This window comes from Meleagris gallopavo, chromosome 3, assembly GCF_000146605.3.
Source record: "Meleagris gallopavo isolate NT-WF06-2002-E0010 breed Aviagen turkey brand Nicholas breeding stock chromosome 3, Turkey_5.1, whole genome shotgun sequence".
In the NCBI taxonomy this organism is placed as follows: Eukaryota; Metazoa; Chordata; class Aves; order Galliformes; family Phasianidae; genus Meleagris; species Meleagris gallopavo.
In genome coordinates, this window is record NC_015013.2 from 12,639,427 (window position 1) to 12,665,661 (window position 26,235).

General features: G+C 36.1%; 1 protein-coding gene across 1 annotated transcript in view; it reads right to left on the reverse strand.

The window, feature by feature from the left end:
• Positions 1-26,235, reverse strand: part of EXOC2 (exocyst complex component 2) — a 117,457-nt gene that overhangs the window by 62,999 nt on the left and 28,223 nt on the right. The window contains exons 6-11 of the mRNA XM_003204773.4: positions 19,901-19,981; positions 15,954-16,099; positions 15,774-15,855; positions 15,209-15,311; positions 11,497-11,615; positions 314-439 (exon numbers count right to left, since the gene is read on the reverse strand). Of these exons, the coding sequence (XP_003204821.1) occupies positions 314-439; positions 11,497-11,615; positions 15,209-15,311; positions 15,774-15,855; positions 15,954-16,099; positions 19,901-19,981 (657 nt within the window). The remainder of the gene's footprint in view (positions 1-313; positions 440-11,496; positions 11,616-15,208; positions 15,312-15,773; positions 15,856-15,953; positions 16,100-19,900; positions 19,982-26,235) is intronic.

Below are 26,235 nucleotides of genomic sequence, written 5' to 3' on the forward strand. Positions count from 1 at the left end.
AAAAAACCAACCCAAAAAATCAGAAGACCCCCTTGGTAAGCAATGCTAAGACAGGAAGAGAAGGAAGAAGCATGAGTTCCCAATGTTTAACATTGAAAGTGAAGTTTCATAATTTACCTCCAAAGCTTTGTCTTCAAAGAGATCTAATACAACCTGTGGCAGTAACACTAATAAAGGTGACTGGAAAGATTTGTTATCAACAAACCTACACAATATACACACAGATTTGGGGTTTCAGTTTGTTTTCTGACTGTGCAACATAGTGGACATAGGTAAATGCAGGTACATGTTTCCAAATAGAACAGTCACCTACCGTCATTGCGGCCAGACTGAAAACTGCTGCCTCTTTTCAGTGAAGCAGTTTGACTGAGATGGCCAATTGGAGATGGACGCACATCACTGTCCAGGTCTAGCATGGAGCTGTGGAGCAATGATGTGCCTAAAAAGGAAGGGAAAAAAAGCAGTAATAATGATTTCGCGCATCAAATGATAAGAAAATGCAAATTAATTCTAATTTTATTTGGAAGTGATACAAGACTAAAGTTATCTAGCAAAACCAATCCTGCTTGCTTAGAATGTCATCTACATCACTGCTATACAATAACACTGCTTTTGACTCTCCTAACAAAGCCAAAAATACTAGTATCAAGTGAGAAATATTCTTTGGTCTGTATGTCTCTCAGTTTTTACAGCTAAGGCCCTACAATAATTGCTTGAAAGCCATGGATAAATATGTATTCATATGACATTAATGACATGACACACACTTTCTCATGGCACATGACTGAATATACTTTTTGACAGTAAAGGTTTCCTGTGCTAGTTAAGTTGTAAAGGGCAGAGTATTCAAACAGCTTCTTAAATATGTGACCTGCACAGAATGCAGGTAGTAACAGTCCATCCATCATGAAGCAGATAAATTAACAGCACTGTGTTCTTGTGTATGGCTATAATCATCCTGTACATATACACAATATTTTGCAGATACCAGAGTTACTGTTTTCAACTAATTCTATTTTCTAGAATATCTGTCCATATGTAGATCACTGTAACTTAGCCCTAGACAATGATCTAGGGCTTGATAGAAGCAGATACTTGGAGGATAATAAATGTTTTGGAAAACAGCCATATCATAATGAGAAGACCATGATTATTATTTTTTTTAAGCATATCAAAGTACTATTGGTATTTCTCTTTAAGTCTAAATTGCTGCTTTATGCATTTCACTTTACAGACGCATTTCTGAAAGTAACCACAAAAATGCTGCGGTGTACACCACTGAAATTAATCACAATTCATAATGAATTTTAGAGTGATAATCTCAGAGTTTGAGTTTACACTGCTTTAGCTTTCCCATCAATACCTAGATTCACCTAAAATAACGGAAAGCCACAGAGTAAAAGCACTAGCTCTAACTTTACTGTGCACAGGTTCAAGAGTAACACAAAATGAAACAGATCTGAAGTTTATTTATTCTGAATTTATGCTACTATCAAAGCAGTATAGCGGTGAAGATAACAGCGAGCCAATTTATTTCAGCAGCTGGGGTTTAAAGAACAATTTAAGCATTGTGAAGCTTATTGCAAATTTGCAAAGCTGTTTTTGAAAAGAATTCTTCCTCCTCTGATATCAGTGTTTTTTTTAAGAAATTTCGTGTGGCCTCAAGGCGGCGCTGTCATTACAGGGCTATCGGTCAGTTCCTTGGTTCATCTCCTCACTGCTCACACTATAAAACACCTCAGCAAATTGACTCCTTCGCCGCAGTTAAAAACTGCCCCACTGCTCTAATCGACTTGGCGAATCCAGCTATCTTTGGTCTGCATTATCATTCTGTTGACTATATAACTCCGCTTACTACAACTGTCTTATATTTACAACATCTTTAAAATCAGTGAGTTTTCAGCTATGAGGAATCTGCTGCAGTGGGTGAGTGGCACCATGAGCAATTTCTATTGTGAGCTTCGGTAAGAACTGGGGAAAAGACTTTGTTCTGCATCAACTAAAACCAGAGAGTAATGAGGAAGGAAAAAACTAAAGCTACCAGAAGTTTTAAAAGTAGGCAACGTAATTTGCAAATGCAAATCGTTAATTATGAACTAGTACTATTCAACTGTCCATACAACACAGATCTGCAGAAGGTCTGCATTTGGATTTAATATGATTACTAAAACATATCTTAAATGTAATAATTAATTTGTGAGAAAGTATTTCAGCAACCTTGCAGAATGAAGTGGAAGCAAAACAAATTTATTTCTCTCTAGCTTTCAGAAGCAAAACAACCAAACAAAAGCAATTATGCATTTGGTAACTTGCAGAGATTCTATCCAGAATAAAAAGAAAAATATAGAAAACTTTGAGAAGTTTTAAGTGTCTCCCATAGTTCTTTGGTTTCCATAAAAACATGACTCTGAGATTCAACATATCTACATTTTATTAGGTTGAAAAAACAAACAAACACCACAATGTGTCTGTAAAGACAAATGAGAACTGTCAGAGGCACTGCTAGTAAAAAAGAAGTAAATTTATATGCCTATTTTATATTCTAAATCAAAAAGTAGCAATCCTATTTTCACAAAACCTGCATTTAGAAAAATGCAAGATACACCAAAGCTTCCCTCTTTGATGTCTTCATATAGGATTTATACTCTCACCCTTCAAACACCTTGTTAATAAGAGGAATTTCTTGTAAACAGATGGTCTCTAAAAATGACAGTGCCAGTTAGACGTCAGGATTAAGAAAAACAGATACACTTACCCAAACATCTTACTGTGAATTAGTTCAATTAAAACCATTTGTCTGAGGGAGCTAAAAACCTAAAAATCCTGTATTGCTGCTATATTAACCCCACACTGCCCAAACGGTTTCTACCTATTCACCAGGAACAGAAAACACGTAAAGAATACTCTCTTGTTCCACCAGAAAAACCACATCATCAGTTTGCAGCCTTACCAGGAAAAGAAAGTTTAACATGAACTAATTTCTTAATTGGTTGTCTAGCATTACAAGCAACTATAGCACAGCAGCAGGGAACTACAACAGCACATATACCCTCAGGACTAATAAACATCTGGACTACATTAGCAAAGCTGATCTTGTTTTCACCGGACCAGAAGATAGCGCTTGAAGACTACGCACTAACACATAAATCTTGTATTAAAAAAAAAAAGTGGGAATCGACTTACAAACACTTTTTCTCCCAACCCAGCTCATTCCTTCTCTGGAGCCAAGAGCTTAAGCTTAGCCGCATAATGTAATGCAATGAATTAATATTAGTGTGGACTGTAGACAATAATATTTATAAAGTTAAATGAACTACTCAAATACTAATATACTGCTTTTCATTTTTTTTTGATTTGTATGGTATTTCTACGTTCTTAGCTCCTGAATATAGGATAGCAACAATCTCAAGTTTTAAGAAATTAACTCTTTATTGTGCTAATAGCTTTTAGGATATCACATACACATTTCTGCCTGACATTTGTTTTATAAAATTATGCCACGTCTTTGAAGCTACAGAAATTTTGGTTTTGTTGTTTTTTGCATCTACATGGGTATATCTGTCTGACTCCCACGACAAGTGTATATTTAACCAAGGAAACACAGGAAAAACAAGCGTACTACATTCTCCTCTCCTACCAAACAGTCACAATGAACCAGAAGTATCATTAAATTCTTATTACGTTTACAACTGTAAAATTGTGAGATCAAATAATACATTTTAAGGACGTTAACATTGCCTCAATTTTTCTTTTTAAGGAATTTTACTGGGCTTCAATTTTTTGTGCACAACGTATGTAGAATAAAATTCAAGTAATTCAGATACTGCGTGAGATAAAAAGAACAGTGTTTTTTTTCAGACCTCTCTGCTCTAGTGCAATAAGATGTCACTAGCTTAAGAATCTCAAATAAAACAAAATCCAAGTGCAATGCGTTTTGAGCTCTTTTATTATATTTTCACTTTTTCCAAGTTTATCAGAGCTAGATCTGATACAGGGTACTATGCATCTGTGCTTGATGCACACACCTTGAGTTTTTGTGCATGCTATCTGCACACTCTCGGCATGCAGCGTGCTGCAGCCTTGATATAAAAGATGACTAGCGTGAAATCTGCCTCAAATAAGACTTTTTCATGCTCAACAACCGAAATCTTTAAAAGGAGCTTGACTTCTGTGTTACTAAACAATTACAAAACCAATTGTAATGAGGTCTCATAGAGCTGCCATGCCATGGCTCTGCCTGCTTCCATCAGCCACCTCAGAGGAATGGGCTCCTTGGGGCACGGGGGGGAATCCTACCTCTGGCTGCCACCCGGCCACATCCATACCACTCAGCTGAAGGTTTTTAAAAGGTTTTTAAAATCTTTGCAGAAGATACTGACTAACAGAGGATTACACAAAGCACTTTTCGCAGCGACAATCAAGAACGTTAACAAGTTGCCAACCTCGGGCTGTGTCATTTGTCAACGTGATTTTCCAGGGCAAGTCAAACAAGCAGTCATTACACAGACTAAACGTACACACATAGCATGCATATGAGCAAGATTAAGAAAGAAAAAGCCCCTACAGATGTGCAACCAGGTGAATGCAGTTACTGTATTCTTTCATCCATTATGTATCTGGGAGTGAATTTTCTCACAGGCCACAATGGTGAGGGAAGGCTGATCTATAGCCTCCGGACGCTCAGAAGGGCGGCCGACTTCCTTACCACCCTTAAACACCTTTGAACATTTTTTCCTGCGCACAGCGGGCCCTTGTCCTGTGCTGCAGCCTGACCACCCACTGTTGCTTGTTGACCAAACACGCCGTGCCTGGAGCCTGCACTGACACAACCAGGATAAGATTCCTTTCAAGGACGCCGCAGAGAGAATTTCAATTTGTCTGGGCAAGAAATTAGGCAAGCAGAAGAAATTACCTAAAAATTAACCTGCTTAGCAGATGAATGACTGCATTTTCTTTTTTCTTTTTTTCCTTGAGAACCCTTTTCTTACTAGCATTACTAGCAGTGTGTGAAGATTAAATTGCTTCATTTTAAGGAAAGAATATTTTGGGAACACATTTAAAAATGATCAGTTTTTAATTTTTTTTTTTTTTTTAATCTTCAGGCTAGTCTTTGTTATCCCAACTGTAGAATGAAACCATTTTTTGATTCACCACAAAAAAGGGCAATTGGGTGTACTGTTATTTTGAGTGGTGTTCTAAGTATTTCACAACCTAAGGGCAAAACTTATTGTCAGTCCTGCAGGCCAAATTACATTGAAGCAGAAGCCAAATACTTCAAGCTCAGTGTATAAACAAAGTGATGTCATTTTACTACACTAGCTCCAATGGACACTATGATCTTCACTGACTTTGAAAACAGTTCGCTTCTACTTCATTTCCTGTGTAATGATTTAAAAGATTCAAAACACCAAGGTAAAATTCTAGCCAGAGAATAGACAGCTTCTTTTAGCTTCAGCGGTACTATTTTTTTCAGCTTTGCTTTTAAACGACATGTGCTTCTTTTTAATCACAGTATTTAATATCTGCAGGATAGGTTCTTAATATTTAAAGTATTGGATAAAGAGCAATGCCACCCTGCAATTCCCAACGAAAATCTAAACAACAACAAAGTTACAGATACAGGGGTAAAGGACAAAAACAAATCTGGCGTCAAATTCTGTACTGATTAATTTTTAAAATTTAATTAATAACCCATTAAGGGTTTGCTTGACATCTGCTGTCAAAAGAGTGTTTCTGCTACAGACAGGGGATGTAGTTTAGACACGAAATGGTTCCCAGCTGCAAGAAGTCTTCTTCCAGATGTACAGTAAGCAAAGGCAATGGAAGAGAACCAGCTGCTAGGATAACAAATTGAAAAGGCCCTTTTGACACAAGCCTTGCTGGTCTGTCTGATCTAACAAAGATAGATCATTCATTGCGTGGCAAATAGAATCTCAGTATGGCACAGAAGACAGACCAGTGCAGTTTAAGTATCCATCTCCCTTCTTCACACTACATAAACTGCTGTTAACCTGGCACAGATGCACTTCCCTGTACAGTATTCTGAGTGCTGCAAAGACTGCATTCTTTCAGCAGTCAGAACAACAAAAACCCATCACTGCGACTGAACTATTATACTTGAGTACCAAGAACTACCTCCACATTGGGAACATCAAAAGGCTGTATGTTTTGCAGCTTCAAGGGCAGTAGAAAGATCACCCTCCCACTGTGTTAGTGTTTCCATGCACAGGTTTAGTTACTTAAGGGTACTGACAGCTTATATATAATCTTAGTGCATATATCTTAAAAAGACCAGTTAAAAGATGCTTTCAGTCACTTTGAAGATAACTGAATTAAAGTCCCTATCCATTTTAACTCACAGGATCACGGAACCTGTCCAGCCGATATTGAAGTCTAAGTAATAACCACTGGCCACACAGGAAATGGTCCAACCTCCATAGCTTCTTTTTCTGGTACTCACAGTATGAATCTCATTGCTTGATTCATTTTGGCTAGCCGCCTAGTGCCCCAGGCAGATTTTCAACTAAACCTCATTTATTTACATTTATTTTCATGTCATTTTACGTTATTATATCCTCCAGGTTTCCTGTATTCCAACAAGTCTGAAAAGCATGCACCATACTAAAGATCTAAAATTATGCCCAAAAAGTAGGGGAATTGCCAAATAAAGTCTAAAGTCACAAATACAAAAATTTTTAATTGAAGGAAACTGTCTCATACCCAGATACCAGGTCTGAAAGTCCTCAAGCTTCTCCAAGTCTTAGTTCAAAGCTCAGAAGAAGCAACTCAGGCTTCAGCCAATAAAAGGCACAAAATACTACCAGCACAATTCAGTTTGTCATCCACATACCTCTTACCAGACATATTAGAAATTGTGCTTTGAGTGAGCACAGTGTTTCTCTGTGTTAAATTTTATATTCATAGCCATCAAAAGTATTCTTTTTCCTTTTTAGGAAAAGTTTTAGTCTCATCTCCATCTCCCTAGCAAACAACTACGTATGAAGTAAAAAGCAGCAAACCAGCTTTATCTGCTTCTTTCAGTGGGCAGCAATAGCAGATAGCAATCAGATTTATAAATGGACTCTATCACTGCTTCATGAAATCACTTCACAGCCATAATAAAAAAATGGCTTTAATAACAACAAAAGAACACAAGCACCTATCCCATTAGCAAACCAGGCACATTAAGTAGAAAATATACAAATCTTTGTATTTGCAAGCTTCGTTACATCTGCAGCTAGAGCTCCAGGCAGTTGCATGTCCCATGTCCATAGCTGCATCTTTTATGAAAGAATCTAAGTATTAGAGAAGACTGCTTTAATATGGACACCACCATCGGAGTGTTGTGATCTGGGCACTGCCCATACAGCTTAACGTTTCCACTGATTTTTTGCTGTTGGGTTTCTCTCTTTTTGTCCAAGCTACACATATGCCAGAGCAGAAGAAATTTTCCTCTGCTGTCATACATGCATATTCACTCCTTGCAACACGTGGGTTTGTATTTCAACAGTTTCTCATAATACAAGCATCTTTTGTGTGCATTACTTATTTCACAAATGAGAAAGTGTGTTATGGTTACATGGGGGAGGAGATAGAATAAAAGCAAAGATGTGTGAGTAACAACTGTCATATCAGAGTATGTAATGAAGTCCACATAACACAGGACTAATCAAACCACTAGTGTTTAAGGCTGAAAGGGAAGAGTATACTAATATCCATACATGGATATTCCTCAAGGGAAATTTTCTCCAAAATGCTAATACAGCTATGAACTTGTTTGTACATTTGACATAACATTTTCATCCTATTTAGATGTTCGAAATAAACACAACCAATAAGCTAATGATTAGATTGCTGTGCATTTCACAGTTAGTAACTGTCAATTAAAATCAAAGGAAAAATCTGATTGAATAATTTGCTGCTGGTAGTTGCTAGTCTTAGAGGCATGCTGACGAATTATCTGCCAAAATTTAGCAAAGCCTTATATACCATTCAAGTTTTGGATGTAACACTAGAACAAGCTGGATTAACTGATTAACTAAAAACAGAATTTGAAACACATGGCACTTTTGCTAACACCAGAAACAAATTCCAACAATGATCACCAAGACCATTATAGCACTGTAAATTTGCAACATTTTCTTATGTTAAGCTTCATTAGAGATTGCACTCTGTTAAGAAACTTCACATGCCTACAACTGTAAGAATTTTCTACAAAATGGAGTTAATCTCTAATAGCAGACAAACACAGAGGCTGTTCTATTCTTATTTTACATATGAGAGTACTGCTGAGTGTGAAAGATTTACAGTTAGAGATGTAAGTATATTTCTATTTATATTATTCTGGTATCTACATATATATTTTAAATCTAATTTGCAGTTTCCTGTCAGCACTTTCAACTGTCTCAGCATATGTTAGCTCACTCCACTCCCTACTTTTGCTTGGGATGGCCTTGAAAATACATTAACAAGAGGGCAGTCATCAGACAAAGGTAATGAACCCATGGGGCATAGAAAAGTAAATTTATTTCTTGTCAATACTGGAGCTTTGTCTTAACTGCCATTACCAGTGGCCCAGACAAGATGATACAGTGACACAATCTCTTAGAGAAGATAGGAGTAGATCCTATTTCTGTGTATGAAAAATCTATATATTAAGTTGCAACGATCATCCTCTGGTAGTGTGTAAATAACATGGAATGCATTGTTAGCTTGTTACTGATGAGTATATTTGGACTGAGTTCTCTTTAGAATGCATTTAGTTTTGTTTTTTAGCCTGTTTAGGAAATAATTGCAATGGTAGCCATCCCTTCCCAAGTGCATCATGACCCACAAACAAATTCTTCGAGAACGTTTGGTATCTCACAATTTGCTACTAAACTCTGGTCCAGGAATGTTAATAGAAGGCTTCTCCAGGTAAGAAAAGCAAAGGTTCTTGTCTAATTCCAAATCCATTTCAGGTAGTAAAATTCATCATGTGTAACAACTTAGAGCTCTGGTCTGCTTTGAAAACTAGTAAGTCAGCAGCAAAATTATTTGGCACAAACTCAACTGAAAGCTGAAAAATAAAAACAACATATGGATACAAATGCATAAATAGATACAATCTGTTACTGAAGAGTTTTGAGTCAGCCAGCTTGAACCAACAGGTTCACAGTCTGGAGAAAAACAGCTAAAATCAGCCACAACTGTTGGTTCGTTCAAGGTGGGACTATTCACATATTCTAGCATACACCATCTGTTAGAAACAAAGTACATTATCCATGTTGAGGAGAGAAATATAGAAAATTATCTAATTCATTTCTCAAGAGACTGTCAACATTATGATCTACCTCCTCCTCTAAATGCTTGATGAACAAAACCTTTTCAGGAAGCATGCTTTAAGGAGCAGGCTAGTCTGCAAATTTACTACTGCTATGTCTTAAAAACAACTTCTGAGTTTGTAAATATATAAAGCCCATTTCGGACTTCAAATTGATTTGAGTCCTCAAAGTCATGTGAAACCAATTTGACATCTGAGTGAAAAAACACTCTTATCCTTCTAGAAAATTATACATCAGTGAAAGTAGATGAAAATAAATTCCATTTCTCAGATCACAGTCAGCACTGTTCTACTTGGCAGTTAACACCAACTCTTCCAAGTTTCCTCTTTGCCTTCTCCCCTCTGATGTATGTTAAAATTAAAGATCCATGGAAAGAAGAAACCAAGATTAGCAACTTACCTCTGCTCAAATAGATACTGAACGGGGAATACCATGAACCAGGATCAATTTTTGAGTGTTTTAAATGTGTGCAAGAAGTACATCACTAAGGACCACAGAAAAGGATGAAAGGAAACTATTTAAATGGTACTAGCTCTTTTTAATAAAAGTTATACTATATTAGCATTTTTTTCATGCAAATACTAACTATTCATACATGCATTTACTGGGCAGACAAGTTATGCAAATTCCTCCATCTGTGAGCCAAACAAAGCTGCTAACATAAGAAGTTCCTTTGATATTAAGGCTGAGGTAAGCAGAATTGTTGCAAGAAAAACACCAAAAGGTTAAGATTTTCAAGACAAGCCAAGGAATTTAGATCCATTTTTTGATTAATTACTGGAGCACGCATATCAACATTATGTAGACTACTACAACAAAGAAGTTGCAAGTACTTAACATTTTTGTGCCCCTATTTTTTCTTGTTAAGAAGCTAAGAGATTTCTATATACTGTTTTGCAACTGAAAGGAGAAAAAGAAAGCTTACAATCATCAACAGTGGCCGTTTTCATTTGTGAATTTTGCCCTTGATAGATATATACTGCAGGGTCCTTCAGGTTTTTGAGAAGGATGGTGAAGTTTTGGAAACGTACTGGATTTTGACTAAGAGTACAATAAATCAGCCTAACATCCCAGCAGGTCCCACAGCATTCAATAACGTTTTATAGAAAAAAAGTACGTGCATACTGTAAGGTATAACTTACTGACATCACTGTCAGTAAGGGTGTTAAGCACCCTGTGAACCCTACACCTGAAGTCATAATCTCTGCTTAAGAAGAAAGTGTAAGCATGCTGCAGCAATTAATTTCACAGCACTTATCTGCCACAGCTCTAAGTAAAACTCTTGTGCTTCTCAGAAGAGAACACCTTTCTTGGTTTGGGATACACAGCAACAACACTAAACATGGGAATTACCTACAAGCCACCTCAGATTCCAATAAGCATACTCATTTCAGGAATATCAGCAAACTTGTTAAGACTTCTTGAGAAACAATACAGTATTTTCACTTTCTAATCCAGGTTACAAATTTTACTACTAGAAACACCAGATAGTCTCCTGCCTACCTATTCCATTTTGAAAATACAAAGATGTGATGGTTTATGACTGGGAGCTCAATTGCTGCCACACCTGAAAAAATATATGAGGGTCCATTTCTTCAAGGAACAACACTGGCAAAACTAGACAGAATACAACTAAGTATTCATATAGCTCTTAATGTAAAATGGACAAACTGAATGCTTAAGATAATCTCACAGGTCTGTGCCTGAATGAGAAGAATCAGTTTTGAAACTGCACTGGTAAAAAAGAATAAGAGAACCCTGTGTCATCATTTACTGCATACCAAGAAATAATACTTCAGCATATGGTACTTCAATGTCCTCCATAACCATACACTATCAGCATACAGTACGAAGAAGAAATATATAATGGTGGATTTAATGTGAACTTCTAGTAATATTTCCAGAGGACAGTAAACCTCAGATATATGATTGAAATTTAATGCTTTTCCCATTTAAGAAACTTACATGTTCTAAGTTAAACAAAAACAAAATTCCAACAGATACTTTCTTTTTATAATAAAGAAAAAAAAATAATTCAGCTTTGTGAAAAGCTATCAAAATTAAGCAGAGAACAAAAAAAAAGTGTCATTCACACACTATAACTTGTCAAAGAAAAGGCAATGCCAAATTCCTAAGTGTCAAACACGCATATATAATAAAAACATATCCTTGCCTTTTTGCTCTTTAACATAGCTCTCCTTACAGTTGTGCATGAGCTGTAGAATCCACTGATGCTGAGCACCAATGCACTGCCAAGCAGGGTCCCCAGGCGCATGAAGATCAGAAAGATATCTGTAAAATCCAGTCCAAAAATCACAGCTCTGACTTGACGCACTAAAGGCTTCATTAAAACAGAAATATCTTTATATATATTTATACACATACATATACACAGATGTATAATTTTAAAAATTCAAGAACTTGCACCCAATGCAAATGCGAACTTTGCATTCTCGCTTCCTAATTTAGTGAAGCAAAATTTCAGCAAAAAACTCTTATAATAATAATCAAAAGCATATCTACTGAATATCAGATTAATACGTATTTTCTGTCGTGCCTCTAGAAGCGTTCTCTGGTAACCAAGACCTTTATCTGTCAAAGTTGCAGATCAGTATTTCTTTTTTTACTTGAAACCACTAATGACATCTCAAGCATATAAAATATGGTATTTTGCTCCCCACTTTGCATGTCTCAGTTGGAACAGGCAAGTACAGAAGGAATTAATTTTTGGTGGCTCATTAATCCTAGCACAGATGTGCACAGGCAAATGTAAACTAAGCTCCTGGTTGTGGTTTTTTTATTCTCCATTAGGATGCACACACACTGTGGTAGTGTATCTTATATGTATATATATACACACATACACTCACATACACAGGTTGCTCCAAAAGTAATGCCTCCCCTGTTTATTTTGCTACAAAGAGCAAATTCTCATCTACATAACACTGTTTTTCACCAGTCACCACCATTAGCTATTTTCACCAGTAATAAACAAGAGCCTGCATGCTGTGCTCTCAAAAATCCGTCCCAGTGGAGGTGACTCACTGTGACCACTGCTGAAATGCATCTCCCACTGCCTCACTGTGCTCACACCCACTGTTTGCTCTCCAGAAATACTCAGGAACATCAATGAATGTCAATGGGTGCCATTTTTTCCCACATGGAGGAATCTAATGACACACCTTTACTTCGTGCTTTCATCCCCACTTCCACGTCAGATGCCATTCTGTCACACTGCCTCTTTGTTGCCCTCTGTCTTATGGCAACAAATAGAGCATTGGTGGGATTGCCATACCACCACCATCTACTTCTGAAGCCACAGGACAATACGAAAACCAGGAGTCATTACTTTTGGAGCTGCTTGCACGTATTATCTTCTATGTATATAGAGTAATGAAAAGGATTAACAGGTTGCCCAGAGAGGCTGTGGAGCTTCACTCCTTGGAGATGCTCCAAAGTCATCTGGACATGGTTCCGGGTAGCCCAGAGGGTGTCTCAGCTTGAGCAGTGGTTCAACCAGATGGTCTCCCAACCTCAACCATTCTGTGCTGTCTGACAGGGGTTCTTAATTACTGAAAGTAAAAAAACTCAAACATTCTGTCTTTGGGGAGAGACGAGTATCAGAAGTCAGCTTTTTTGATTCCTAAGAGAACACAGAAGCAACATAATCTAATGTATGGCATTCATGACTACATGACTACAGTACTGTCAAAAGAGTATTTTCAAAAAACAGCAGCTGCTCTCCTATTTGATGTGCTCCATTATATTCTGCATTAAAGAGACACAGGACAAATTCAAAAATTCAAGATGCATAAAATGAAGTACTCTGACTTCTCTTAAGCAGTGCAGTGAATGTTTAACTCCTTCATAGAATTGATGTTACTATAATAATGCCTAAAGTTCATTAGGACTGCATTGCAAAAATTCATCTTCCTTGTCTGCAGTACTTTCACAAACAAAATAAACTGTCAAAGTACAACTGGTGGGATAGATGAGAACATTACACAACCAACCATTTTGACAGGGTGGTATTTATAAACGATGAGCTCAAGTCTTTCCTCAACATTTAGGGGGACTTTAGTCATTGTTTAGATACAAAGTTAAAAAAAAAAAAAAAAGAATACCACTAGCATTGGAAATAATGCATCTCCTTGCTTGTTCACTGATATGTTAAACAGTTTCTGAAAAGTATAAAAAAATTACCACTGTAAAATGCAGTAAAAATAAGGGGAAAATATGGACTGAAGCTTAATCATGAAGTCTGTATATGTATATATGCACACACACTCATACATACACATGTCTATACACATATAGATATATACGAGTATCTGAGGATTGGTAAGAGCACAGTATTTCAGATCTTGCCCTGCCTTAGATATTGGAGGCATACAAAAGGAACATATCCAGGAAGGAAAAAACCTCTAAAAAGCAGCATTTTCTATGCAAATTATTTTACAATTAGGATTTTTTATATCTTCATTTAACCAAAGTGCTCACACGTAAGCTTTCTTCACACCTTGCATCCAGGAAACTTACACTAGAATAATCACATCAGCGTAACTAGAGTAATGAATTTAATTTAATGGATTTTTATGTTGGGCTTTTTAAAATTTTTTATCACAAAATTATTTCAGATTTGTATACTTCTTGCTCTCCTGAATTATACTGTCCTACACTTGGAATACATCTGGTTACATTAACAAAGTTTGTTTTAATGTAGACAGGGATAGTCTCACAGACTCGATAAATCTCAAGATAAGGGGCTGAAAAAAAACTTAAAAAACAGAACAAAACAAAAAACATGCACAGAAGCATATACAGATCATTCTTCTGAACAATCTGCAGATGAGTTTGTAAGACTTGGCTTAGATAAGTAAGTTATTTTTAAGGTTTTCAAGTCTGAAATAGAAAGAAACAGTAGCCTTTTTCAAGACACACAAATGTTTAACACTACTCAGCTTAAAATACAACTCTAACAAATATGCAATATTTACATGGCACCTAGAAGAATGAGAAGGGCTCTACCTAAATGCACACTGGTCACTGTCCTCATAAACTGATATAAAGTAAAAGGGCAAAAGACTCCAGCACTCCTTGCCTGTGAAATTGGGCTGGGTGAGTACAAAAAGCATTGAAGACTTCACATGGGTGTCACATTTCTAAGAATACTAACTTTTAAGATAAGTGAAAAAATCACTGAGAATATCAAGCCACACTGAGAGTCCTACTAACACTCAGGGCTCAAAAGCTTCCTAGTAAAGTCATCAAATGTTTCTAAACTCTAAATCCTTCTCCAAGGATTGTAAAGCTGGCTAAGGTCTACCGTGAGGAGAAGGTCCAACCAATTCATGTTAGTATTCCTACCACTGGCTTGGACATAACCTTTCAGAATGAAAGCAAATATAGGAATTTTAATGAAAACTAGGGAACTGGTAAGCATTCATGAAATGTAAAGGAAATTCATTATTTAGAATGAACAGTAAAAGAGTCAAAACCAAATTTAAATTCAAGTCTGGATTAAAACCTTTCTATTATCTGACTCAAAATGATGCAATTTCAACACCAAGCTGAAATGTAGTACAAGTTAATATGCAGTCCTTTTTGAGATCTGCATCTTGTAAGTGATTGTTTCATACATAGTTTACAATGAGATAATTTAGAAAAAGGAATGAATCTAAACATACCTTCATGATTTTTAAAAATTACAATCTCAATCACTCCATAAACAATCAAACATCATTATAGATTCATAAAATCATGACATAATCTACTTTCAGGTTTAGAATCAGTATTCAAACTATCATAAAAATAGTCACTACCCTACTTAAGAAACATTAAAATATACACCATAAATCTGAAGAAGACAAAAGCTAAATGATTACCTTATATAACGTTTCTGATCATGCAGTGTTGATGGAGTTTCGAGGAGTTTATCCAACAGAAGTTCTCTTAAAGCTTCTATTCTAGTTTCAACTTCAGCATAATCTAGGGGTGAGGAGAGAAAATAAATCTAATCCGCGTCTTCAGCAGTAGCATGAACTGAAAATTACATTATTTTTCTAGGACATCAGACACTTTTGGATTTATTATGGAAAAAATTTAAAACATGAACCTGACATTTGCATATACAACAGATCTATGAAAAAAGATCATACTTTGAAATCTTTCCAACAGTGTGTCAGAACTATTCACAGTCCCATTTTTAGTCATTGTAACTCTTTTTTCTCCCCCCAAATGTCCAGTCTTAATAAGTAAATTTGGCTGTGATTTCATACTTTGAAGAATATACTTCAATATATTGCTTAGAAGATCTGCTAGAAATATTGTTTAATTGTTCCTATATATACATAACTTTTAAGGATTCAAACCACAGCTCTCTTTAAACTACTATGTGCTTTTTAGCTTGTATGTTGAGAAGAAACAGAAGTAATACAATACATATCTTACATTTTTTGAATACTTGAACCTCTGTCTTTCCAAAGAGCGACTTTGCTTTTTCGTAGTCATTAATAACCACATCATAATCACCCTTAAAAACAACAATAAAAAACAAATAAGAAGCATTTACATTTGTTAAAAGGTAACAGTAATTTCAGCAGAAAGAGAAGTATTTTTAAAGGTTTATACCTTCTGGATATTTCTTTCTATATTCAATGGGAGGTTGAAAAGAAATTTAAAACGCTGAAGAACATTGAGTGCATTTCTTGTTGAATCAGCTTTATCCTTGCGGCCCAGCACTTCTTGGAATAAAGTATCTGCTGTGTTGCTGGCTCCTATTTTAAAAAGGAAGAATTTAAGGGAAATTAGAGCAAGTAATTGGATTAAATCATATGCAGATTTTCCTCACTTTAATGAATGGCATCATCATCTAAGCTTTTTAGAGAAAATGAGTAATTATTGCTAAGTTTTTATTGTTTCTTCTGTTCAACAGTTCTAACATTTTACAACTGATGAAATACTATTTCAGAAGGAACTACTTAGCATTTTAATGTGGTAAGACCCCTGTGCAATTAAAAACAATCACTCAAATGCTTAACTTTGTTGCAGATATTTTATAGTTTGCTTTGGCTCGAGATCTACATTTTTACAACTAAATTATGCATCTCAGGATATGGAAAAAGTCAGAGAAAGTTTTCTCTATTAGAAAAGTATAATTTCATTATGTTAATTAATGCCACAGCTTCCAGAGTTAGGACTGTAAATTCTGCAAACTTTATGCATTCTCAAATTAATTCTTAAATATGATTAATAATGTTTGATTTCAGTGAATCACTTTTAGAAATACTGATGATTAAATCATAGACAATGGCATGACTGAAAAATTAACTGGTTGGTCACTGTAACAGAATGAATAATTGTAGTCTTCACAGTGCATTAAAGCCCTGTTTTGTTTCATCATATACAGGATCAAGTCTAGGACAGTAATTTCATGCAATTACATTTCTTCATTATTTGTGGATATTCTTCAATACAGAAATCCTCAGAACCTTTTATAATGAAACTATAATGCATTCTATCTTGCAACAAAGTTTTTCCATACTTCCTGAGAGAGTAACAGTATTTCATTTATATTCGCACGCGATTATTTGCATTTGTCAACTCGTGACTTACTTTTAATTAACCAATAAAAGAAAAAAAGAACTGGAACTGTTTTAGCTTTTTTTGATCATTGCATGTAAAAGTTTCTACATTATCTGGTCTAGTGACTATAATTTAAGCAAAGATGAAAAAAATTACATCAGTCTCACTGGGTGGCTTGCATGCCATTTTCTCTAGTCAACACTGTGGGTGGCCTGTTCATGTTAAAAGTAGTCTTTGTAAAATAATTGTTATATCTAAATAATGTTTAAACTTCGTTGAAATTTTGAAGCCCTGATGTAAAAAAATATTTTGTCGGACAGCTATTCCTACTATATACCATTTAATATAAAATACTTTAACCCATTATGGAGAAATACACAATGAAAACAGCTAGCTGGATATCTAAATACAGATCACTGATGAAGTTTGATTTTATTTTCTCTTGATGCTTTAAAAAAATGTTAATTTTTGAGTTGAGTAAATACATTCGGTTTGTTTGAACTCATATGCTTCTCATGCATTCCATTAACAGTCAAGAAGAAATGTACTGTATTCGCAAAGTAAAGTTTTATTCACAGAACAATATTTCTTTAATTCAATGCCTTATCAAATGTCTAATTATTTTTTTCAAAGGCAATTAGCAACCGCAGCAACTGCACAGTGATTTCCATTTTTAGTTCAAAACTACACATTTATCTCTATAAAATTAATGATGTAAAAATCCTCAATTTAAGGAAATTATTTTACTTCTTTTCTGTTTTACTCAGAAAATGAAATATGTTAAATCAAATGCCTTAATTCAATACTTTGTTCAGAATAGGTTTCTCTTTTAGGGCTTAGAAAAACATTGTAAAATCTCTTCCTTTCTCTGTTCTTCCCAAATCCCTTCTACATTAACAATTTATCTGTTCACTAGTAATGAATAATCTAAAAGTAAACTAGGAAGTTCATGGATAAAGAATGACTGATTGTACTTTCCAAATAGACAAAATACTCTGTGCAAATTAATAAAAAAAGCTCTTGTTATCCAACAGTTGTCTTACATAGAACCTGTCAAAAACAAGACATAATGGAATTTGACTGACCTCCTGTAAGAGGCAATTCTTTGTGAAATTAAGTGCGGCCTATAGTATGTTTTTGTTAATGTACATTCTGTAAGTTATTTACCAATTATATCTAGCAATCTAGCAGAAATTGCAAGCAGCTACAATTCTACCTACTAAAGAAGATTCTACTTCTACTAACTTATGACATTTCAATCCAATAATTTGGCACATTCTCTTAGCATGCTTAGTAGGTGTAGAAAGCATCCTTTGTCTTAGGAGTTTGAATCAAGCTTTCAACATCAATTGTCTTTTCATAGATTGTAGGTGCATATCTTAAATGTAAAATTCAATTGAAGATTTGAAGTCATTTTTGAAAGCAGACCCTGTAACTCAAGGATTACAGCAGCACTTGAAAGCCTGTTCTTTGCAGAGTAGTAACTAAGGACACTTTTGAATGGTCAGACAAGAAACAAAGCTTTGATCCTAAACTACTTTGCATAATATTATTTACTCTCTTTAAATCCTTGTATTCCTACCCCCCTGCCTTCCACCCATCATGACTTGCAAAGTATCAGAAGGAAAAGCAGCCAATTTTTTTTCACAGCGGAGCCAAACTTAATAACACTCTGAAGTGGCTGGCAGAAGTTCCTCTACAGATCCAGTCTGTAAAAGACAATCTGCATTATCTGCATATAGATTTCAGCTATCAAGTGGAAAAGTGGTTATATATTATATATATATTACATTATATATTATAATAGTACATACAAAAATGAGTCATGAATCTTGAAACTGCACTTTTTTGCCTTTTTATGTTATGTAATGTCATGTAATTTTGTCAAAGGAAAAGTGCTCTCCAAAGGATCTGCACTGAGTGCTTGACATGGCATAAACACATAACTAGAGATAGCACTAGCAATTCCAGCAAATGTTTCTTTCTCCTACCTCTTACACACAAAAACATTCAGCCTGCATATTATATTTCGCACATGCAAACACACATTATCTTCTTTATAGCAATTGTGTGTGCATGTGGTTGTTTTTTTTTGTTTGTTTGTTTTGTTTTTTTTGGAATAATGTTCAGCCCACATCATTACTGAAAAAGCTAGAGCTGTTCACAAAAAAAAAAAAAAGCCTGCTTTATTTGTGCTCCACACAAAAACACACACAGTCACAGCTTTCTTCATACAAGAGAACAAAAACAGTGAACTTCCATGTCACTCTCTTGATTTCACAAAACAGACTCAGACTGAGTCAGCTATCTGCATGTCACTGCTGCTTATTGATACAGCACTAATGGAAACATCCCTTCCTCTGTGAAAAAAATCACAATGAAACAAAGTAAAATTATCTTGGCAGAAGTCCCAGAATTAAAAAGTAACTTTTTGATCTGCTGAAACACATACCAAACTGCACTGAATTCAAGCCACTTGTCTCAATGCGATCTTACAGCTAATACAGAGAAAAGAAAGTACCAAGAGCTTTTCAAAGTTTCTAAAACAAATGCTAGTTCCAAGTAGTCTAAATGATAACACAAAGTGAGAAAGATTCTGTTAACAGATCTTGTTTCTGCAAACAGTTTGGGTTTTTTTCCCTCTTGCTCAAATGTCTTACGATCTCGGTACTTGGCTTAGCTCATCCTTCTACGGCTCCAGCTATGCATAATATCTCCGCTGTTTTCTCTGTACACTTGTAACTGAGATACACCTAAAATTCATTTAAAGAAAATGCTCTAGACTTCCTTTATTTTGACCTCTGATGGTCATGGCAAAAACTGCCACTTATTCAAAAGGTGTTCCATCGCACCTAGAATAGCTACCATCAAACAAGAAGTAGCAAGAGAGAATGCACTGTTTTCTACATTCTGCCATATTCTGAGGAATATAGTAAAGCTTGTTAGAAAGTCCAACATCCAGAAATAGTTGCTGCTGGAAGGACAAAACTTACTGTTCAGTACATTCTCCAGTTTTTGCGTCATGGATCCTTCTACTTTTTCCGTTCCATCCGCTTCCAGTTTTTGATGGATTGCTGGAATAAAGTGTCTAGTTAAAATGCAGAACATTTTAATAGGTGGGAATACATTACATCAAAGTGACACTTCTAAACATTTTTTAAAATTCAATATAAAGTGTTATTTTTCTTGTTAAACATAAAAAATACAAACGTTTCATCGCAGCAGAGTCTAGTGGAGGACAGGGCTCAGAGCCAGACACTGCAGAATTTTAACCATTACTTTAACAGAGATTTACTCTACATTCTTGAACAAATCACTAATGCTCAAGAAAAAAAAGGAGATCAGGGAGGCAAAATAATTGCATTTTGCTATCTTGTAGTACAAGTACTAATCATTTAGTATTCTGGAAAGTAAGCATAATTCAAGCACAAAATAGTTACAGTCTGCAGAGCAAAATTTGTATGCTGGTCACACTGAAAAGGAATTTCCAGTAATTAAAGGCTACAAAAAATAGTCACAGGGAATCTGAGTGACCCCAACTCAGACTTTACATATATCATATATAAAGTAATTATTTAAAAATGGTATTTCCCCTTAAAAACTTTAATTTGTTAGACTGTGTAAAATCCTCCACCAATCAAAAGCTCCTGTTGCTTTAGAAAAAATTGAGACTACTAAAAAGCCTCCTACCACTGACTGCTTGTTCTCAATAGAGTAATCTGAAGTTGATCTACCTTGAAAACAGTGATGTTGGTCACTGTTTTTAAGTGAATAATAATGTATTTTAGTTCAGACCACAAACACAGTTTTGAAAGTAATCTCTCAGTTGTCTCAGCCTATCTTCGTTTACTTCGCAAGGCAAGGTTTCTCAAACGAATTCTCCTAACTTAACCAGGATACGCACTCCATGAGTTTGTCTAATGTACTCCAGCTGATTCCTGCAATTCAATCCAAAGGATGAATCCCTACTTGGTGGTATGTAGGTGCAGACCAAAGACAAAGTGAACACCTCCTTAGTTAGGCAATCCTACGGCATCAGTCCTGCTGTGAACAGTGAGAGAAGGTGGCTATTCTGAAAGAGGTTAGCTTTTTCTTTATGAGTCTCCAAAACTTGCTCAAAGGAAGAATTTTCATTTAAAAAAGCCAAGGGGGAAAAAGGAAAAGTGCCAATTCCAATTATCTTAAATGCTTAAATTTGACTCTTCAAATGGATCATACATATAGGATCTCAATAAGCTTTGCCTTCATGACAATGCGACAGCACTTTCACTTTTGTTATTTAACTTATTAGAGACAAAAAAATAATAATCTAGATTTAGGATCTTAAGACAACACTTTTAACAAAATGATCTGAAACTAACAGATCCCTGTATATTTTAAGGAACAACAACAAAAATCTATCCTACAGATTGTGCATCCTTAACAATAGTATATTATTTTACGTGTGACATAAACACCACTTACCTGTAAGAATATATCTACAATTTTGTAGCAAAACCACTAAGGGTTCTAATGATATTATTCCATTTATATGCATAGTTGGGTTTGTGTGCAGCCAATTATACTCTTTGCCATTAAAAACTGAAAGGCATGTTCTGAACTGAACAGCAACCACAACATAAGCATATATTTTTCAAGTCAAGTGTTGCAAATACTACTGGAACTGTATCAAAGTGTAATGATAGGAATTTAAATATTTTAAACTCATTCAACAGAACATTTTTCTGAAAAAATGCTTTCTACTTGGATGTAGATTTAAGAGAAAAAGTTAGTTATATATTGTTTCAAGGGTTCTTAAAATTAACTAATGTGGAATAATTAATTACGTAGCAGTAATTGCTAACTAAATGATTACAATCTTACTCCTGAAGGGGACACACCTCAAAATGTCCAAGACCAACCATAACATCTGAAGTGCTATCAAAACCAGCTTTTATTGCAAATACATGCAAAATATGGTGAAGATTTCCTTTAATAAGCAGAACAAGAAGTTTTGAAAGAGAATGAATTACCATGTTACCAATTTTAAAAATGTTAAGATATGAACTGCATGTTTGTTGTTTTTTATTTTATTTTGAAGGAAACTTATTTAGACTTCTGTCATGATCATTCACCAGTTCCTGAAATTTTTAAAGCTCATCTTCTCCAAGCAGTTCTCTTTCACATCTCCCTGCGATGAGAATACACACTAGAAGCACTATTCCCTCTTCTTCCTTTCAAAATGAATGTAACATTTTTCACCATGGTAGTATTTAAAGCCTGTCACTCAGCATGCAGTATTTGAGATTCTTAGTTTCAGAACATCGGTGATGTAAACGTAGGAAAAACTGTCACATTAAGTCAACTCATATATGTGCTCAGACAGAAAATTATGCCAACAATGCAAACAAAAACCAGAGTATTAAGTTTCAGAGAGGTGAAAAACACTGTGGAGTACAGGTAAAGGCATACTAACAGGCAGGATAAACCAAGAGAGTTTTGGACCACTGTCTAAAATAAAGTATCTTAGAACATACTGAATAAAATGTGTGGAGCTACCTAAATTACTCTGAGTGCACAAAAAGGAAATTGCTGCATTCCTTTTATATGTTTAATACATTACTTTCTTCACCTAAGCTATTTTTACACTTTGTATTCAAATTTTGCAATAAGTGCATTCATACGTATGGCAAAGTGGGCTTACAAGAAAAGTTTTCAAAGTAAAAAACAAAGTACACGTTCCTTCTATGAGAATCAGACAAAACGTCTCTGAGTTAAAAGTTCAGTCAAGCAAAACACTACGCAGTCAAGGAAAATACGCGTAGACCTAATCTGATTGGAAGGAATACAAAGATACTCAAAATGCCCTTTTTTGTCTTAGACCAAGTCCATGCAGTAGTGGGCTGCTGCTGCCTAGGACAGTCCTCTTCAACACTTGCACCTACATGCTTTGCTGAATCTACCAATCACATGGCTGTAGTGCAGGAAAGGTGAGATAATCTGGTGGAAAATTAACTTGGTAAAGAAAGGAGTTTTCTTTATTTATTAGTGAACTTGCCTAATCCTTGCCTTGGCTGCACTACTGCCATACCAGCAGAGAGGAAGGAGCACAGGGCTGATGGAAAGCCAGCTTATATTTTCCACACTAGCCACTTGAACTGCAGTTTCATTCTGCAGGCAGCGATGAATAGACAGTAAGAAGGGCTCCCTTTGGAGGGCTAAAGAAAGGAGGGTTGGGCAGGATATTTTTCTTGAACTACCAGTTACCCTTGTCTTAGTTGGATTAACAGTAGGAAACTTAGGACAGACTGTTTACCATTACTGATAAATTTTACTGTGAGTAGCACAGAATAAACGAGCAGAGGATCTGGTCTAGATGCTTTAACCAGGGCCAGAAAATTAACTGTGTTTTGTATTATCTTTGCCTGTATGTGCTCAAGTTGTTCAGTTAAGTAAGAATATTTAAAGGCTTGCAAGCTTCACAGCTACAGCAATATAACTAACTTGTAATAGTGAAGAGACAAGTTTAGAGCTCAAAATCTTCTGCCTATGACTAAATTCTTCAATCAGTTATTTTTTTCCCCAAAACATATGCAAAGTTCAGCCTGGCAAATAAACGATAGCACAGGCCTTGCAGTAAAATAAACTAGCAATTAATTTATTGTTGCTTGTGTTGAAAACAATTTTATTTAATCTAAGGAAGGATATGGTTTACTACTTGGCAAATGTAAATCTGTAGCAAATTAAACTACACTTCCAAGGTTATACAGTTCCTGACTCACCAAAGGCATTCTTGATTTACTCATTAGATATATAAAAAACATACTTTGAGCTAAACACCAAGAGTAGTATTCTAAAAACATCTTCAGTCTAACTCATCTTGAAGTGACACACATGCAACTTTTCTACTATTTTCTGATGAAAGGAGGTTATACATGCACTTAGCATATCTGAAAATCTAACCCTTTTGCACAAAATGGTTAAAGAAGAAAAAGTACCCAAAATGTACCAAAGCTTTTCAGTCAGATACAGAAATAGAAAAAAAAAAGAAGAAAAAGAACTGACAAAAAGGAAAGACTGACTCAGCAAAGTAGTTCAAAAGATCTCATGTGGTAACCATAAACAATTCGGCACCAAAGAACAATAATGAAAGGATGAAGAACACATGTTAACATGCTTCCAGCATTCATGGCAATGACTGAATGCCTTTGGTTTGCTTTTTAAAAAGATGTAACAATTTTCTGTAATTTGAACAAAACAACGTCACTGATGAGGACAGCACCAGTACATAGGATAAAAACTCTTCTGAACGGATTCAACAGGAGTGCGTAACCGTATATAGTGCATAATGCAGTACATACAGACAGCGTATCAGAAGCAGTGATAATACATTAGTTACTTTAGGTTTACATAATGAAAAGTTTGTTATTCTGGCCAATAGCCTGTACTGCTAAGTATAATTTTTTTCAGAGAATTTCCAGATATTTTTGTGAATTGCAGGCAAACTCGGCCTTATTTTGATAAACACTGCTAAGTCAAGCCAAAATACTGAAGTAAAGATAATATTCTCTTTAATTGCATTTTGTATTTTGTTTCTCTAGCATTTACTTTTTCAAGTTTAATTACACAACACTACAAAATTTTAAAAGAATAAAAAAAGAATAACCACAAAATTAAGGCACAGTGTCAGGAGGGGAAGTTTTATGCAAATAAGAGACCAAGTGTTGTTTAACAACAATGTGAGAGAAAAGTTAATAGACCTCACAGAGGATTATATATAAGCAAGTGTGACATTTTCAGGCAAATACTTCAAAAACAGACCTCAAAACAAGGTTTATTAGCATCTTTAGATCAACTAAGATTCAAGGACTGGACCTGGGCCCACACCAGGATGCTTGACAATTTTAGAGCATGAAAACTGCTATAATCTTCGTGTTCCTCATTTGAAGAGGGTCCAGAGGAAACCAACGAGGATGACTGAAAGGCCTGGAGCACCTCTCCTATGAAGATGGGCTGAAGGAACTGGGCTTGCTCAGCCTGGAAAAGGGAAGGTTACGTAGAGACCTCACTGAGGCTTTCCAATATTTAATATTTATAAACATGAAGGAAATCAACTTTTCACATGGGTAGATAGTGATAGGATGAGGGGGAATGGTTTTAAACTAAAGGAAGGCAGATTTAGATTAGACATCAGGGGGAAGTTTGTTACAGAGGGTGGTGAGGTGCTGGCACAGGCTGCCCAGAGACATTGTGGATGTGCTGTCCCTGGAGATGCTTAAGGCCTGGTTGGATGTGGCCCTGGACAATCTGATCTAGTACATGGGTCTAGCGGCTGGCAACACTGCTGTGACAGCAGCGTTGGAACTTGATGATCCTTGAGGTCCCTTCCAATCCAAGCCATTCTATGATTCTGTGATGATTCTAGGATCCTCCTTTTTTTATTATTATTTTATTATTTTTACTAACACAGTGCTAACCCTTCCGCATACATGAAAACTAACAGCAGAAATAAAATCAGCTTTCAAATGTTTCTTGTATGTTAAAAATTTCACTGAAATAAAAATTGAGTCATGCTCCATTCTCCCGCATAAGCTAGCAGCCCACGCCTTGGACAGGTACACTCGTGGCTGGGTACTGAACTGGCTGGAAGGTCGGGCTCAGAGAGTGGTAGTGAATGGAGCTAAATCCAGCTGGCGACTGGTCACAAGTAGTGCTCCCCAGGGGTCGGTGCTGGGGGCTGTCCTCTTCAACATCTTTATTGATGACCTGGATGAGGGCATTGAGTGTGCCCTCAGTAAGTTTGCGGATGACCTCAAGTTGGCTGGAAGTGTGAATCTGCCTGGGGGTAGCAAGGCATCTGCACAGGCTGGATAGCTGGGCTGAAGCCAATGGGATGAGGTTTAACAAGGCCAAATGCCGGGTCCTGCACTTTGGCCACAACAACCCCAGGAAATGCTACAGGCTTGGGGTGGAGTGGCTGGCAGACTGCGTAGACGAAATGGACCTGGGGGTATTGATTGATGCTGGGCTGAACATGAGCCAGCAGTGTACCTAGGTGGCCAAGAAGGCCAATGGCATCCTGGGCTTGCATCAGGAACAGCGTTGCCAGCAGGAACAGGGAAGTGATTGTCCCCCTGTACTCGGCTCTGGTGAGGCCGCACCTCCAGTACTGGGTCCAGTTTTGGGCCTCTCACTGCAAGAAAGACATTGAGGTCCTGAAGCAGGTTCAAAGAAGGGCAACAAAGCTGGTGAGGGGTCTGGAGCACAGGCTTCAGGAGGAGTGGCTGAGAGAGCTGGGATTGTTCAGTCTGGAGAAGATGAGGCTCAGGGGAGACCTTATTGCACTCTG